The sequence below is a fragment of the Pyrgilauda ruficollis genome, unplaced genomic scaffold, assembly GCF_017590135.1.
Source record: "Pyrgilauda ruficollis isolate IOZ18807 unplaced genomic scaffold, ASM1759013v1 scaffold317, whole genome shotgun sequence".
In the NCBI taxonomy this organism is placed as follows: Eukaryota; Metazoa; Chordata; class Aves; order Passeriformes; family Passeridae; genus Pyrgilauda; species Pyrgilauda ruficollis.
Window position 1 is genome coordinate 58,084 of NW_024524567.1, and position 17,882 is coordinate 75,965.

At 40.1% G+C, this 17,882-nt stretch overlaps 1 protein-coding gene across 1 annotated transcript in view; it reads right to left on the reverse strand.

The window, feature by feature from the left end:
- FER1L6 (fer-1 like family member 6) overlaps positions 1 to 17,882 on the reverse strand; it is a 63,540-nt gene that overhangs the window by 22,899 nt on the left and 22,759 nt on the right. The window contains exons 13-24 of the mRNA XM_041474221.1: positions 17,060 to 17,240; positions 14,046 to 14,166; positions 12,654 to 12,754; positions 11,895 to 11,985; positions 10,982 to 11,101; positions 9,781 to 9,933; positions 8,295 to 8,481; positions 7,609 to 7,733; positions 5,492 to 5,626; positions 4,801 to 4,950; positions 1,327 to 1,437; positions 549 to 710 (exon numbers count right to left, since the gene is read on the reverse strand). Of these exons, the coding sequence (XP_041330155.1) occupies positions 549 to 710; positions 1,327 to 1,437; positions 4,801 to 4,950; positions 5,492 to 5,626; positions 7,609 to 7,733; positions 8,295 to 8,481; positions 9,781 to 9,933; positions 10,982 to 11,101; positions 11,895 to 11,985; positions 12,654 to 12,754; positions 14,046 to 14,166; positions 17,060 to 17,240 (1,637 nt within the window). The remainder of the gene's footprint in view (positions 1 to 548; positions 711 to 1,326; positions 1,438 to 4,800; positions 4,951 to 5,491; positions 5,627 to 7,608; positions 7,734 to 8,294; positions 8,482 to 9,780; positions 9,934 to 10,981; positions 11,102 to 11,894; positions 11,986 to 12,653; positions 12,755 to 14,045; positions 14,167 to 17,059; positions 17,241 to 17,882) is intronic.

Here is a 17,882-nt window from a genome sequence, read left to right on the forward strand (position 1 = left end):
GATTGAACAGGCAGTTTTATTCTGCTGGTGACTGATTCTGAAAGTGCAGCTCTCATAACCCAACCAACAGGTGATACAATACTTTGCAGTTCATAGAAGCAGATGTGACAATGTAAGAAGGTCCTGAGCTCGAAAGAAATGATCAGCCCCCTTAATAGCCCAGTAACACACAAAGGAAAGTTGTAAGAATGGAAAGAAACAAAGGAAATTGAACACTACCCAGCAAAACTGGATAGGAGTATGAAAAATACGAAATAGGTTTCTGTTAGCTGCCCACATGTTCCAACCTATCAGTAAAAATCTAATTGCAACACATTTTCTTATCTACTTGGGACTTAACATGAAAAACATCATCTTCTTTTATCATATGCTTGTAGCAGAAGTCTTTTAAAGCATTTTCAAATCAGTAGCTTTTGCACAAGAACTGACATCCCTTACTATTTAACCAAGACACAGAACAAATTATTTGACAAGAAAGGAAGATAATGGTAATTAACACCTTGTCTGACCAGAGAACAGACAGGCAAGGAGCAGCATGCTGTACACACCACTTCAAACCAGTCTGCAAGGCCAGTGAAATTGGGATTTTTCTTGTAGCTCTGTATGACAGAGGATTTGACTCCTTTCCCTGCACACTCGATGAGAACCTGGGGCCGATCTACCGAGAGGAGCTGGACCTTCTTCAGCTCTCGAACCCCCCAGAACAGGACCTGTGGTGTGCAGAGAGAAACAGAGAAGCACTGTGAGCCTGCAGAAACCCTGGCCTGGCATGGGCACGTGGGCTGATGAGCAGGTGGTGTGAAGGCTGCAGAATGAGCAGCAGGGAACAGTGAGGCTGGGCAGCATCAGGCACTGCAGTGATAGGAAAAGCTGCCACTTTTCCCAGCTTTCTAATATAAGGCTACTTTGGACACAAATTGTACAAGAGAGAAGGGCAGGGAAGGTGTAGACATTCGTACAGGCAGAAGGCGTCATTTGGCTGAGGTCAGGGACGCAGAAAAAACCTGTGAGACAGATAGCTGATGCCAAACTTCAGCTCAGTGATGCCATTTGCAAGGGGAAGCTCTCCATCTCCTGTGGACACTTCCTTGGCTGCACAGAGTGGATCCAACAGCCATGCTCTGTCACAGCAGAAGTCCCAGCAGGTCCGGATTGAGACACAGCCCCACTGTTCCCTCAGTGGAAGCACAGCCTTGCATGACCTCATATGCTATTTCCATGTGAATCATATTGATCAAGATTGTAAAATCATCAGTTACTGGTGCAGCTCAGCAAAAGAATAAAAGGAGATGAGATTAGGAAAGGGAAATAGTCAAAGTAACTCACCTCCACTCTGTATTTGCTTAAAACAGGCCGTATGTTAGCTGGGACTGGGTAAATCTGGCCAATATCTGGTGGATCTAGTGGGGGAAGTCTGTCTGGATCTGACTCAGGAATCTGAAAAATGAAACAGTTGTAACTCAGGCAGTTTTTGGAATAAAATCAGTACTGGAAGTATCTGTTGATAATGGCACATAGAACACACCAATTCAATCAATTTTATAAGACAAGCTGCAGAGCAGAACAGTTGTGCTGTGAAAGGAATGTGACTTGAAATGCTGTCTCTCATGTTGTGATGCTAAAACACATGGCAGAAAAACATGGGTTTATGTGCCTTTCTGAAAAAAGGGCTCCTTTTCCTAGTAGGACACAGTTTACCCTCAAGACATGTATGTACTGAAGCATGGTGATTCTACTTACTAAAAATGGGAAGCATGGTAATTCTGTTTAACAAAAATCCTGAGCAAAAGTGCTTAGAAGACTTCCACAGGACGATTCTAGATGTGATTCTAGTTAAAAAGAGCTGGTGAACAGACAGTGCCCATCAGCAAAAACACACATTTGCTGGAGAGACAATATTCTCCAGCTGCTATGGAATAGTGCTCCTGCATTATTGCACGCTCTCACCACCTGAGAACTTCCAAACCACCTCTCCAACATTAGAGCTGAGTCTTCTCTGTGCAGCCACTAAACTCTTGTGGCACTTTTGTGCTTTGTGTGTGACTGCACATGAACCTGCCCCATGTTCAGGAGCATATTTGATGTACATGAGTGCCCTGTTCCAGCTGGGTGAGAGGGGAGCACACTCCAGAGCAGCTCTGAGGCATGACCATCTCTGCCTCTTGCTGTGCTTTGGTGCGCCTTCTGTGACAAAGCTTGTTGGCTTCATTTCCCAACACCTTCCTTATTTTTAAGTGTGTATTTATGACCTTCTCATTCCATAACAGGACAGATCTGAAGCCTGGCCTGATTTAGAAAATTCCTCCATAAATACGGAAGCCAGCACATGATGATGATGATGAGTCCTGTCAGAAGCTCAGGCTGTGGCAGCAGGGAACAACCTACAGGCAGAGCTCTTCTCACCTTTCACTTGAAGCATGGTACCTAAGGAGTACTGAGTAGGCAGCTTCTGGGAAAAGAAGCACAACTTCTGGAGTGCAGCAGTGTTCCTAAGCTAACTTGTCACTACTGAGAGGTGAAGCAGGTGAGATACAGCTCTCAAAGGGTGAAGTTGAACTCTTCTGCTACATTCAACCAGGCTATCTGTCTATGTACAGCTGTGTGGGAGTCTAATTACTATAAGGGAGAAAGGATGTGTTCCTTGGTACCTTGTAGGTGGAGGAAGAGATGGGTGGAAAACATAATATCTAGAACAGCACCTGCAGCAGAGGTAAGTATTCACATAACTACCAGCAATTATTCACATAATTACCAGCAATAATTCAGATGCACATGTAATCTATCTATTATCTATGTAATTTTATCAGTAAAAATCCAAAGCAATTAATTTGATAACTACAGAGAACAAGAGGTGAAAAATTATCTACTACTCAAATGACAGTAGAATGAAATACCCACATGAAGGTTTACAAATAGATTTTGCTTTTTTGATTAAAAAATTAATAAACTCTGAGCTCATTCTGAGCAAAATCAAGACTTTCAGTATCCATTAGTCTGTATTTTTCCAGTGTACTCTTTCTCTGAATGCCAGGATGCTTCATTGTAAGATTAATTTTTATCCCTTCAGCAAGACACAGCATTCATTTTGAAAGGAGAAAGGAGCATTCACTTCTTCACAACACTCTGCAGCTGAACCAAGCAGTACCTGCAGATCAGAGTTATTGAGAATGGTATGTCATAGGAAAAGTTATAGGGTCAGAATGAGAATAAATCAGGGATGAGAGAGTTTTTGTTTCCTTCCTCAACCAGAGCACCATCAGGAATCTCCTGATGTTGGAAAAAAACAACAGCACATCAGCTCTTGGAATGCTTTGAGGCCAGGAAGTTTCATTTCAAGAAAAGAAATGAGATCTTGAAATCAGAGAACAAAGTGTAACAAACCCTATGAAAAGGAGATAGAAGAAAATCTGAACCGAAAAAAATAAAGGAAATTTGGAAAGGTAGTGAACACAACAAAATGGATTGGGATGAAAGGAGGTGCACTGAAAAGAACCAAAATAGGCCAAAATCATACTCACTGGAATCCTGAAATGAGGGAACAAAGTGAAACGAGAGAGAAGAGAAGAAATTGATGAAATTAAATGCTTGGGGAAAAAAAAAAAAAAAAAAAAAAAGAGAGAAAATTATGAAACAAAGTGCAAAAAGTAAGATGATGGGATGACATGAAGCACAGGAAAATGGACCAAACCTTGCCAAATGGGTACTCACTGAAATTGCAAGATTTCATTTCCTTTCATGAAATGAAGTTGTCAACTTTCTAGAGAATTCTTAGGAGTATATTTGAATATATCCCCTAAATGGTGTTCTTCTTTATCCCAAAAGTTAGTAAAAGAAAATGTAATATATAACTCTCTCGTTGACTGCAAAGTGAAATCCCAGAAAGGTTCACTCACACCTCTATTATTCCTTAGACTTAAATCACTGACAATGTGGGACTAAGACTGGACCCAACCACACTCAAGCTCCTCTCTGAGAAGGAGTTTATAAAGCAAGAGGATCTTTCTGCACCTTGTGACTCAACAGGAGTAATGAACTTGTGTAATGAACTTTGTCTGAAGCTCTCACTCTCTGCTGTGACGCCACCATAAGGAGGAAATATTCCACGTGATGTTATATTTCTGGCTTTCACCAAAGACATAAATAGCTATCATGATTAAAAGCCGGTTTTATCCATAAAACATGTTATGACATTCCACATTTTTCCCATTTCAAATTTCAGAATAAATTGTTGTAGATTTTCAGCAGATGGAAGTTACCTTTAACCGGTGGCTCTGAAAATTTCAATGAAATTGCCTAAAATACCATCATGATAGACCTCAGTCCTGCATCTACCAGGATGAAATTTTCCTTTTGTCTTGCAGCTGGAAACCATGTAATGTTTCTTTTGATGTAGTAGGGGTATCTAAAAACTCAGCCTCCCTTATCCTATCCTTATTATTCACCACTTCATTTTCCTAAGAGTAAAAGCAGTATTGGGAGCCTCAAGGCTGGTAGTCAGGGCCATGTGCTACTCCAAACAGCAGGTCATTGCAATGGCAGTGGGATTTTCACAGTTTTTCAGAGTTTAGGGCAAAGCAAGTGACAGGCAAAGGAGGCTTACAACCTGTGAGGAGCTGGCAGTGGTGTGTGTGGGCAGTGGCCCCTGACAAGGTGGAAGGGTTGACAGGACTTGCATGGGGGCTATGAGGCCCAGTGGCTCACAGTGCCTATTAATTCAAGATGGTCATGGATCTTGATGCCATGACAGCTTTTGTGAGCCCCAGGGTGCAAAAGAGTAATTGGCGAGAAAGTAAAATTTACCTCCAGAAGCTCAAATGTGGCAAGAAGGTCTCCTCCTGAAAGACTTCCACAGTGCACTGGGTGGTAACAAAGTTTTGGTGGTTCATAGCTTTGATGAGCAAGTCTCACCACAGGGGCAGCCACTGTAGACCCAATATATTCTGCCTTACCCTAAATAAAGAATACAGGGGTGAAATGCATTTGGATTTCACAATGGTTATAGGAGCCGAGATGAAGCAGAGCTTAGTATTTATGAGAAAAAAAAACCTTCTGAAGGAAAGTCCGAGGTAAGATGCAAGGCAGCTATGAAGAGGAAGAGCTGAGGTACTTATTAGCTCTTCAGTGTATTCAAAATTTCTGAGGTCTGTATTTAGTCAGTGAGACTGCATCAAAATATGCATGGTCTTGAACCAGACTTAGATTCAATATTTACAGCAGTGTTCAAGGGACCTGGGGGCAAGATGCTTCTGATTTCTGTAAGATGGTCTTTGGGAACAAGATTCACTCGGGGAAAATAAAAGGCCACATCTTTGCAAGGCCATGTAGGGAATCTCAGGGCTGTTCTCAGACGTTAAACTGCAAACCACAGTATCACTGAGCTCTGTTCAGCAAGGTGATCCATTTAAAGCCTATTCAGTGATTCAGCTTTGCTTTCATGCTTGCAGTAGGATGTAAAAGGCCAGGTTTTTAGTGAGAAGAGTTCTGAGTTTACCACTGCATCATCATCATAGAGCTCGATGACAATCTCCGGTGGGAACTGGGCGATCTCCTCTTTGTCACCATGGAGCACAATGCTGTTGAAAAGCAGTGTCTGGTTCCAGGTGGGGGACAATGTCTGAGGAATGATCTAGTGGAAGAGAGGAATTCTTTAATGAGCTGTGTGGTTGAGTACAGGACATTTGAGTTTGGTTGAGGCTCAGCAGGACATGCTCATCTGCTGGTGACCTCCTTTGCCACAGCCTGAGCAATGCCATGTCTGGGACACCACATCTTTTGGCAGCTCCTTCCAGCCAGGAGAATACAAATCTTTTGTTGTAAGGCTCCATTTCCCTGTTTGCCTCACAAATCCCTAAAAGCATATCAATACTTGACAATCAGTCTGTGTACACAAACTTCAGTATTAAAGTTAGAGGAAAGCTGGTTGGTTTAGGAAAGCAGGCACATGCCAAGGGCTATTAAAATAAAGCTTTTGCCCTAACTGAGGCCAGTTGTCACTTCTCCAGGTCACGTTTTTTAAATCTTATCTTTAGTTCTGTGCAATGACACTTAACACTTTATGAAAAAGAAAGAAGATATTTTCATGAATAACTCTTAAGAAATCAAAAGTTTTTAATTTGTTGTAACTTGAATTAGGTGGATGCTTACAGCATTTCATCACAGAGAATGTTTTAACTGTCTAGGCAGAAAATATATGTTACAAAGATAACAGTTAAAGAGAAAAATTGTGCCAACTGCGAAATTATTCATAACCTGCTATCATTCTTTTGAATGGAAATAAGGTTCTTTACCATTTATTGGCTCTTAGCTGAAACTCTGATGAAAACATGCAAGTTATCAGCTGCAATATTTTATTCAGGCAGTGAATAAACTTAACACTTCTGTGCCTATAAACACCTATTTTTCCTGGACCAAATTCTACTTTCCAGAATCTGGTGCATGTAGACACTAATTTAATTGGATTCATTCACCATCCTCTATTAGAAGTTAAAATCACATTACTGGAAAAAAACAATTAATAACCCTGAGGCAAAAGTAGCACAAGCAGACATTTACAATTTAGAGAAAGGTCTTTATTTTTGCTCCCTTTGGAGCATGCAACAGAACTTGCTTTGTAACAGAATAAAATGTCAGAGGAATATTAGAATTAATTAAATTAAAACAGTCTTCTGTGAAGTTTAAGGGCAGGGGATAGACTGGATGGGAGGGTTAAATATTTTTTCTGAAGCAAGACTGTATTTGGTGTGAAGCAAGACTGCATTTGGCTCAGCAAATTCTGGTTTTGGTATGATTGTCAGAATTCCTGCCCAATTTAGACTCCAGGGTAGTCATAAAGGGCTCAGGACCTTTGAAAGTAAGTTTCCATATTCTGTGAGAACAATCCTCCTGCTCACTTGCCCAGGCTGTACTTCAATCCTTCCTGCTGAAACTCTGTAGAAGTTTCCATATCTCTCTAGAGGCCCCACAGGAGCCCATTTGATCCCTGGAGTTTCCTGAGGGAGATGGGAGACCATTCCCTGCTGGGCATATTTTAGCAGCCTTTAAGTCTCCTGCCTCTCTGTTTTCAGCTCATTTCCATTTTAAGGCCCTGAAACCACCAATGTGCTTTGCCACATTCCATGGCAAAGGGCTGTGCTGGGACACATGGCTACAGAAGCCATGGAAAGGCCCTCAGTCTGCTCAGTGACTGAATGCACAGGCTAGAGGAAAAGAGAACCATGAGGGTTCATCCTCATACCCACATTTATACTAGCAATGACAACAGTCCAAATTCAAACCACAGAAATAAAGATGTGAAGAAAGGAACGCTTGCTAAAAGTCCCAGTGGTCACAGAGAATCTGATACCTGAGCTAAAATAAACTAGTACTGCTGCACCTCTTATTAGAGTAGTGGGTAACACGTAAACTTCTGCCTGTGCGCAGTGGACTTTCAGGATCTGCTCTTTAACAGCAAGCATCTAATTTTTCCTGCTAGGTACCTCCTTGCAAAACCAAGCTTTTCTCTTTTCATACCTTATTTGTTACAAAAAACAAACAAAAAACCAAAAAACTAACAACAACAACAACAACAAAAAAGAGTTTTCAGTCACAAAAAGAGGCTCTGGGATTTACCTTTGTGGTCTGGCAGTGTGATGTGAAAGTAACCTTTGCAAAAGGATCAGAAAGTCCAGTGCTGTCAGCAGCAATGAGCCCCCTGGCCTGATACATGTGGGCTCTCAGCTGGAAGAGGTGCAGGGCTGCATCAGGGCAGAGAAAACAGCAGCATCAGCTCCATGGAAACAGTGCAGCACACGGGCAGGAGCGGAAGAGTCAGCAGCTGCTCTCCAACCAGGATCTGACAAGGGGAGCTGTTGCTTGTGCTGTCTCACTAAAGAAGCACCTGAGACACTCAGAAGTGCAAGACATCTGAATTCATTTAAAATCAATTATGTAGGTCTCTACTGCAGGGCTATTAAGTGCCAATTTTTATTGGCCAACTTTTATTATCTGACATCACTCTTATCTACTAGGTGTTCTATGCATCATCAGGAGGACTGAGGGATGCTTCCTCTACAAGGAGACAGATGCATGGGATAGGGAACAGAAATTGCAAGTGAACAATTCCTTCTTTCCCTGACATCTACAAAGTGTCAGTGGCAGAATGATGACTTGGCAATGAAGCCAGTTTTTTCTGATGAAGAAGCAAAGCCATTATCATCTTAGTACAGTTACTTTATACAGGGGTTGTGCCACACTGAACTAGAGGTTTTGGGGCCATTTCTCTTAATTGTTAATAGGGAGAAGAAAGAGTGCCTTACTTTTATACAGCAAGCAAGCAGATGAGGGTAGAACACTGTGCCCTGAGTTGGTGTTAGATGGTAGTTCAATCTCATATCCTACAGGCAAATTCTCCATGGCACTGTGGGCACAGCTGCTAGGTCCAAGCCATAGGTAGATGTCCACCTTTGCTTGCACAGTCCAGCCCAGAGGGCGCTTGCCTGGGAGCTGAAGAAAAGATCCAATGTTACCAACAAGCTCAAGAGAGATGCCTGGGTGCTGAGTCTTAGCAAGCCAGAGTCTAATAAAGCATTCTCTAGCTGATACACTGAAAAATTGCATTTCTTCACAGTGAGTAGCCCTGAAACTCATTTAGCACAAGAAACTTCTGGATTCTTAGTGAAGGAATTAGTAGTTTGCTCAACTAACAGCCTATGTAAACTGCATACTGCCTAACATGCGCAGGTTTGTACAGATTATCTTACAGATGCACACATATATGTGCTATTTTATCCCCTGCTTTGCCCAGACTTCAGCCCACTTTCCACTTCATGTAGTTTTGCTGGTATCCAGTAGTTAGTCCCATGTATTACTAAAAATATTGTGCCATTGGGCAGGTCAGAAAACAGAATGTTCTAGTCTTGACCTTTTTCTTCCTTCCCACTTCATTTAGATCTGCTAAGTTCAGAGTTTAGTATTGTCTGTTCCTAAGGTAATTCTTGATACTGAAGGGGCTGGATAGTTAATTGCAGAATATTTTATTTCATGCAGGCAAATAGTACTGTGCTTAGCAAGTACCTATGGCAAGTATCTCTGGATCTTTGATGTTTTTATCTGCTCTTTAGCTCTACTTTATGGGAGTATTCCCAGAAGTCCAAGGTGAAAAGCCACTAAAAATTCATTATATGAAGTTACTGTTGTCTGGAGTATTTGGGTTTTTCCTGACGGTCACAGTAACAATTACATTGCACAATATTCCACTGTAGGTACTACTGGTCACACTGCCTTTGTAGGCTTATACCCACTAGGGCTTTCCTTTATCATGAAAAATCCCAAAACAGTACTTTGGACATATGATCTGCAAAGTTCAGCATGTTTTAAATAGAAAGTATAAATAATTCCTGTATTACCCTGAATACCTAGGTTTCCTCACTGAGTTGCTGAGTGCTGCTCTCTCACCAGTCTCCTCACAAGCTTTTGTGTGCTGCATTTGGATGTTTTTGTCAGCAAAGAGGCTGTACCTTTTCTATTTGTTTATGTATACAGCCATTGATGAACAATGTTTTATACTTGCCGTAACAAGTAGTGAGGAAATTAATTACTCATACATCAAAACCTGGCAATGATAGAGTGATTAAAAAATTACAAGCATAAATGTAAGAAGCAAATATTAATAAATGGTGGATACAAATCTGTACATATTTTTACATTACAAAGATTAATCTGTAAAATACTATCTCTGGAAGAAATCTGAATACCAAATGCTCCCCAGGCATTACCTGTGTTTGCAGTGTGCCACAGACTTACTTTCAGGAAATGAGTTTTAATCTTCCCACAGTCCTTGCCTCTCTGCTCTTTTGCTGGGGAGTAGAGTATGCTTTTTGCTGGGACTCTTGCATATGCAACTCTTTTGTTGTTGCTGATCATCCAGATGAAAACATCAGGCACTGTATTCTGCGGCTGTTAAATGAGGCATATTGAACTAAAACTGAATTCTTTCTACGAGCCACCACCATCGTATTTTTGTTGAAACACTATTACTAAGAGTAAGAGCTGATGCCCTCATGGCTCCTGTGGAGTGGCAGATATGCCTCTGAGTTAAACAAGGCTGTCACTTCATGCTCTGCAGTCCATACCTCTATTTCTAATTACAGCTGAAGGTAAAGAGCTTTATGGAGTGATTCAGAATTACTTCATAAGTAATTTAAGGAGAAACTAAAATTAAGAATCTGAGTATGGCTCTGTCCCAGCAAATAACCACAGACCATGGAAGTAACTACCATGGAAATGCCACCAATTTCATCTATATCAGCAAACCAAAAAGGACCAGGACCAAGCTCAAACACTGGCATATGCTCATCTTTTCTGCTTGTGACAATGCTCAGTGAGACTGCCTTGCCCTGTCCCAGATAATGTTCCCCAAACAAACCTTCAGTGTGGTTTGAAAAAAAGACCAGCCAAGGGGCTGTTCCCTGAAGGAACTGTAAACAGGGTCACTCTGTTTTAGGAAGGAAGAGAATTTGTGTGTAGGATGCAAACCATGCCACTGTGCCACTTACTCTCTGTGCTAGGGAATAGCCATGGCCCTCGTTGGTTTGCTAGTACAGGCAGCTCTCAGAGGCACAGCTCTCCAGTGGCTGGATTTTGGCCCAAACCAATATATCAATTTTTCTGTTATTCTCAGGCTAAATGATATAGGCATCCCAAGCTCATATCAGTCCAAATCCATACAGGTGTCCATGCAGGTGGTGACATTTCATATCAGAAAGCTGGCTTCTTTAAGCCACCAGGTATGGAATGACCTTATTAAAAAATATGTATCTGTGGTGCATCCTCTCCATACCACACAGCCCAATATTTCCTACCCTGGTTTGATAACAGCTCCATTTAATGCAAAAGAGAAAAAGGTCGAGATATCTGAAGGAGAACCCTTTGGATAACCAAGCCAGAAGTTATTATTCACATGGGATTATGAAAGTCAAATATTTCTGAATTTTGTGTGGATTACCTCATCAACCAAGAATCGAATTTTATCTATAAAGCTCTGAGTCTCACGAATCATTTCATCCACTGACATCTTCTTTTTCTGCTGTTGAATGATTCCCTTGGCATCACTGGACATTGCTTCCTGCAGTGAGGAAAGACAATATATACTTTTCATCTGTTATCAAGTAGTCTGAAGTGGAAGAGAAACAGTCTTTGATTCAAGTAGAAAAGAGAAGATGGGAGACACTTTGTTCAATGTTTCTTTGTCACAACAGAAACAGATCAACTCTTTGGAGCTGGACAATATAAAAACTGAATGTCCCCCCTTTTGTCTTTGCCTATGCTGCATGTATGGAAGTCCCAAAAAAACATGTGATTGTCACCTGGAATTACTGGGCCTTGATCCAGACAGAAGGCACAATCTTTTGTGCTACAAAGGTAACAGTAAAAGTAACAAACAGTAAAAAAGGTAATAAATATTCAGATGACCTCCACCCAGTTTGGTTTCTTCTCACTGGTTCCCTGGAGGAGATTACTAGGTCCAGTAAGGTCCTCCTCCTAAGGTCCTTACAAAGGCCTGACTTTACTAGTCTTGAAGTTCAGTACCACCACAGTAGTAAATTTGTAAATTTAGTGCTTTTCCACTCAACTCAGCATCATTCCATTTTAAGATGCATGGACAGGAAAAATAATCTCATTATTATAATGCCTTATTGGTATTTAAAAACAACATCTTCATTTTAGTGTATCTGATGACTCTTTATTAAGCACAGTGGGATTTATTAAAATAAATGCTCATGGATACTATATTCATATGTATTACAAAGCATTCCCATATGGTGCAATCAAATAGAAAATAAGGAAAAAAACTCCAAACAGTGTGCATTTAGTAATCATCATTGCATCAATGCTTATAGGAAAAGATCAGCACATACCAGCTCTTGCTTGAACAGCATGAGCCTCTTTTTGTCCAAAGCAGTGCAGTTCAACCCTTTGGGCTTCTTTTCAGCAATGACCATAAACGCCCTAGGACACAGGAATAACAGGGTTTTTAAATCTGTTGGTTTTTTTAATGTGAGAATACTAATGTGCTAAAATACATTGGAATGTTCTGTGTCTGCTGCAGCACATGAACCAGAAGACAAAGGTGCGGAAAATCTCTAAAATGTTATGTACCTATAAGATTAAAGGAAAAAAGTCCAAAACCTCTGCACCACACTTCCCAGAAATGGATTAATAGTATCTAGAAATAAGGGCTTAGATCTCTTTTGAGCCCAATTGTGTAATTTGATACAGAGTCCACTGGATCTATACCAATATATGGCATCCTTTGTTTTTATATCAGCTGTGGTTGGTTTTTATTTTTTTCAGTGTATCTATCACACACTTTATTAAATCCTACTTATCACCTATACAATGTATTCTTAGAGTTCTGAAAGCCAAAATAATATGACAATGATTGGCAGTCATCTGTTGTCAATACTGAATATGGAAAATAACAATAAATATTTTCTCTGTCTAAATAGAAACTGCAATTTGAGAGGGTCTTTGCTTTTACAGCAAAATAAATAAAATATATAACTCAGTGAGTTTACTGTACTTTTTTAAAATTATCATCAGTTTCATTGTCTAGCTTTGAATTTGTAGCCAACATTAAATTTAATTTTCTGTGTGCATCTAGTAAAGGTTATTACCTGCTTTGATTAATAAAACCATTTAGGGTCTTCTTCATTTTCTCCTCAGCTGCAGTCTCTGAAACCTTGAGCAAGTCCTTTACTTGCTCTAATGATTCTTCCTATGAAAAACACATGAGAAAGCCATTATGCACAGGAGGGCACTTTGTCATTCTATTGGTGTTACAGTGCCATTTATGACTAGCAAAAATGAGGGAGGTGATTTTGCGGCCTGACAGAAAGAATATTTGATATATCACTATACTTGAAGTGCACAGATAAAGACTCCAGCAGCATGATATATTTTGACCTTTTCCCAGTCTTTCCAATTACTTGTCCAAGCTATTACTGCTTGGAGCAACTTTTTGTTCTTAGTTCTTTGAGGAAGATCAATAATTTGGAAACATTATCCGCTAGGTAGGAAAAAAAAAATAGTTCTTCTTGCTTCTGTTTCTAATCCTGCTGCTTAACTTTAGGAAGTTGCTGGACTTAACATCTTAAAATTCAATGGCCACTTGAATCCATATGTAAGGTCCATCACAAAACCTACTGTTTTCCATGAGGAATGGAGTCTGTTCTTAAAAGCTAAAATAAATATCTGGATTTTCAACAAGGACTGTGGGTGTTGGGGTGCACTGACAAACATTATCACCCCACATTTGTATATTCAAATGTTTCAGATACCTGAGTTTAAAATGTTTGGTTATAAGTCATTGTCTTCTCCTGATACAACCTTGCATAAGTATGACTTCAGTGTTGTTCTTCATGAGATATATGTCTGGATAAATGAGGGATGAATCAGACTCTTAATCTGGGAGCCCCACATTAAAATATTCAACATTAGGAGTCACTTAAAAAAAACCCAAAAACCAAACAACAAAACCTACTTTCTTGAGACTGTTGATAGTCAACTTTAAACAAAGGTAGAATAAAACCATCATTATGGGAAAGCACAGTGACTGGGACATCAAAGTGACTGCCCATGAGATGATATGCCATTCTCTCTCTGTCAGTGTTTTAGGAAAACTAAGAGCAAATATTGTCCTTTAAGGAGTGCCCAGTATAAATATAAGGCAAGAAGACATTAGAGAAAGAGCCGTAGGAGAAAAAAATTACTCTGTATCTCATAATTTAATTATTTGAATGTTTTTCAAAGAATAAAACTTTGCTAAGGAAAGAAAGCAGACCTAAGGCCAAAAATAATTGTTGTGGTCAGGAACACTTGAGCATCTCTAATAGTTCAAAGCAATTTGGGGGAAATGAAAAGGAAAGGGTTTATATCAACTGCTTTCTTACAAAATGAACAACAAGAAATGCAGCTGGGGGAAATTTTGGAGGTCTGATTTGGGAAGTGTGGCCTCTCACTGCTATACTTGGCTGAATACAGAGCCTGGGAGGACGGCTGTCACTTACCAGGTGATCTGCCATTTTCTCAAGAGTGTTGGAAGAGTACAGCCGAAAGGTCTGGCTGCCCCAGTAGCTCTTTACACAGATACAGGGCTTCCTCTCATCATATGGCAGGTACTGGTAGTTCCTGTGGAAACAAGGTGGGGAGCAGATCATGAAGGTGACAGAGCAGGTCAAGGGAATGCAGAGCAAAGAAAAGTTGTTTGGTGCTCTCACAGCATAGAAACTGTAGGCACAACAGGACGTGTTCTCACGTGCTAACAAGTAAATCCTGGGAAGGGCAAATGCAAATATAATTTTATGCTACCAGTGAGATCCTTGAGGAGAAACAATTTTAAGTCAATGGATCTCATTTCAGTGCTTTCCAGGGTGGGAGAAAAGCCAAACAAAAAAGCATGCAGGGAAGCTTTGAAATTAATGGTGGGAAACTGCAAGGGGAAAAGGAGCAAAGATTAATATCTGATCACATCCTCAAAAGCAATGGTTCCACACACTGCACAGTGGAAGAGCCATGGCAGTCTCAACACCACATTCCTTTCACAAGATGCTCTTTTTCAGAGTTTGTGGAGACTGACATTCCCTGTCAGAAACTGATCTGCAAGGCCTGCTTAGTAAAAGTAATACCAAATTCATAATAACTCAGCGATAAAGTGCATCCACTGCTCTCTCTTCTCACACTTTTGACCTTAAGTCCAAGGTGTCATATTGACTCTTGTATCTCTGCTTTCTTTGTGTGTTCAGCTGCAGGAGCGACTTGAACTGAAAAACCAGTCTCTGAGACCTGCCACAAAGCTGATATTTTGATTAGATCTGCATAGGTACCATGCCACACCCATGTACCTGATAAGCACATTGTCCACCTTTATATAAATACTAGAGCCTTATGAAACTTCTTTGCTCAGCCATGCTGGATTTAGAGGTCTCCTCATTTTCCATATACCAATGGTGGGACAGTGGAGACCTTTTAAATGTGTATGAACATTTGCAAACCACTTCATGTTCCTCTGGCCATGGCTCTAATGGCCTCAGATAGTCTCTGTGATTTCATATAGAACTGGCCACATGTTGGATCACCAAGCCAAGACCATGGAAACCAAATCACTTTTTGTTCTTGATTGTCATATCAATGACTCCAAACTTCCTCGCATCCCAAAGAGGTTTATGTGTGATTTTTTTCCATTTAAAAAGATAAATGTCTTCCCTATGATGTCATTTTACTGTCCTATGTGATATCAAAATAGAATTTTCCACTTACTTTCCCCTCAATAACCTACAACAGGGTTCAACCCATTGAATTTTGTGCACAGCAGAGCTACACAGGCCTTGGGTGTCATTGCTTCTGGTGCTTTCAGAAAAGAGAAAATCAATTCAATCATCTCTCAGGGCCTGAACTTCTTAACCTGAAATTCACAGAGCTTAGGAATATTTCATTGGATTTACTAAGAAGAGTATATAGCTGTGAAAAAATTCACATGGAAAACTGAAAATTCATGTCTATTATTCTCATTATTACAATTTTGAGGAATTTCTTTTTCAGTTTTAGCTTATCCTTAGTTTAAGTTTTGACATAAATGTGGAAAACTCCTGGGAGTTTCATGGTGTCTGCTCTAGAAGTCTTATTGCTCTGCCTGTTCCTTTAATTAGTTAGTGGTTTTAATCTCCAAAATATACTCTTCTTTTTGTTTTCCATTGTTCTTTTATGAATCTAAAATGCAGTTTATCTAAAGTACTGGATATCCTATTAAGTGCTTATTAATACTAAAAATATCCAGTGGTGAGACCACCAAGACATCATTGTGAGAAGACTGAAAAACTCATTAACTGATCTGTGGCTGACCAAACTGTTTTAAATACCACAGGAGGGAATAAAAGATGCAGCATTCTACATAAATTTGAGGAAAAGGGATCTTTAATGAGAGAAAACTTTATTAATACTGGAGCAAGTCAAGAAGAAAATAGATGATTTGAAGAGTGATTCATTCTGTTACAATGGTTCTTTAAATCTAAATTCTTGTTAAGGGAAAACTAAAAAATCCTAGCTTCTCTCAGGGAAGATAATAACCTTCTGCATGTACCCAAATTTGCAGTTCTATCAAGCACTGATAGAAAGTGCTTTTCTCCTCTCTTTTTTTACTTGCTGCAAAACCAGAATTTTTTATCATGATATTTTTATTCTTGTTTTCTTTCACTAACTACTATTTCATCTAAGTGAGCCATTGATTGCAGAAAAGAATGAAAGTGCTTTTTAAATTTAGAGACATCCAGAAACCAAACAGATCCAGGTCAATATTTTCCTCCTGGTCCTTATATCTGTAGGCTGCTTGGCATTCTAAAGGAAGAAGTGCCATCTAGTCTTGGCAGTCACCAATACTGGGGATTCTACCTACCAAGGCAACAAAGAAAGTATTTCTTTTTATTGGCACCTTTCAAATGAATTAAACCTTTACAATTCTGCTTATAAACAGGGTTATTTAGAAGATCTGTTCTGCATGTTTTCATCCATTGCTCCATTTCTTTTCTCAAAGCCTATTTCCTCCTGCCTCTGATACTACTTGCTATTTAAGTCTGTATCTATAATTATTAGCTCTAGAAAGTGTTCTGGGAAGATGACATTGCCTTGACCAGATTTCAATATTTCACCTGTGACATTGTGCTTCTGGAGCTGGACACTGGCTGGGTGTTACTTGTGATCACAGTGTGGGACCCTAAACTAGGGATGGCACTGAAGAAGTTGCATTTTGCTGTGGCTTTCCAATGTACAGCTGGTGTAACACACAACACTTTCAGAAAGGATTCAAGAGCCGTGAGGCCAAGATTAGATGTAGATAAAATAGCTCAGAGCCTGTTCACTTCAGTGAAGACAAGAAAATTTACTGTTGTGAAAGATGTAATTGAGGACCTGAAACCCTCCATTTCATGCAAACTTTTTAATGCTGCCTGGGGTCATCCATGAGTCCCACATGATAATGAAACAAGAACTAGAGTCCTACATGATGAGGTTTTGAAACACAGATCCTCACCTGTTCCCACCTGTGATCAGGGGCTTCTCAGGGGGTGTGGTAGATACCAGGGGTATTCCAAGGTCCTGAGAAATGTCATCTTCCCCCTCATGCAGAAGGCTTTCTTCTGCTTCTCCATTATGGGTCTTCTTTTTCCCTCCAGCTCCTGCTGACACTCCATCAGTAGTACTTCCAAAGTTACCTAGAGACCCAGGGTTACAGGAGGTGGTAAACATGAATGAGGTTTTAAAAAAAGAAAATGGCCAGTCATAGCTGTGGAAAATCTTTGTCCCCTCCCGTTCTTTCAGCTGTTTTAACCACACCACAGTTTATAAAGGTTGTGACAGGCTATGTTTGTCTCTGGAATGTCAGGTTCTAGAGCAGTGCTTCCTTGCCTGTCCCATGTGACATACACGTAGCATATCACATTGCTTGTGATGTGATTCTCTGATTGCTGGCCCCCAGGACCTTCAGCTTTTGGTAAAGAAATACAGAAACCAAAACAACACTGCTGTTGATATTTCTATACTCAGGAGCCCTGATATGGGATTGATTAATGTAGAAAATGTCTTCTTCATCACATATGGAGCATCATTTCAAAGTTTGATCTCAGAAGTGATAAACTCTTTTTCAGACAAGTAAATTTTGCACATTAGGGTTGCAGAGTTAGTAATAACAATGCTTTGAGGCCTCATGCCTAATGCCAGACAACTCTGCTAATGATACAATCATCTTCCCTAAAAGGATTTTGCCTTAAAGGGCAATTATCAGCTCTGGGAAAGAGGTGCATCCATCAAACTGATAATTACAGATTTTAAAAGAGACAGACAGAAAGCATTCCCTG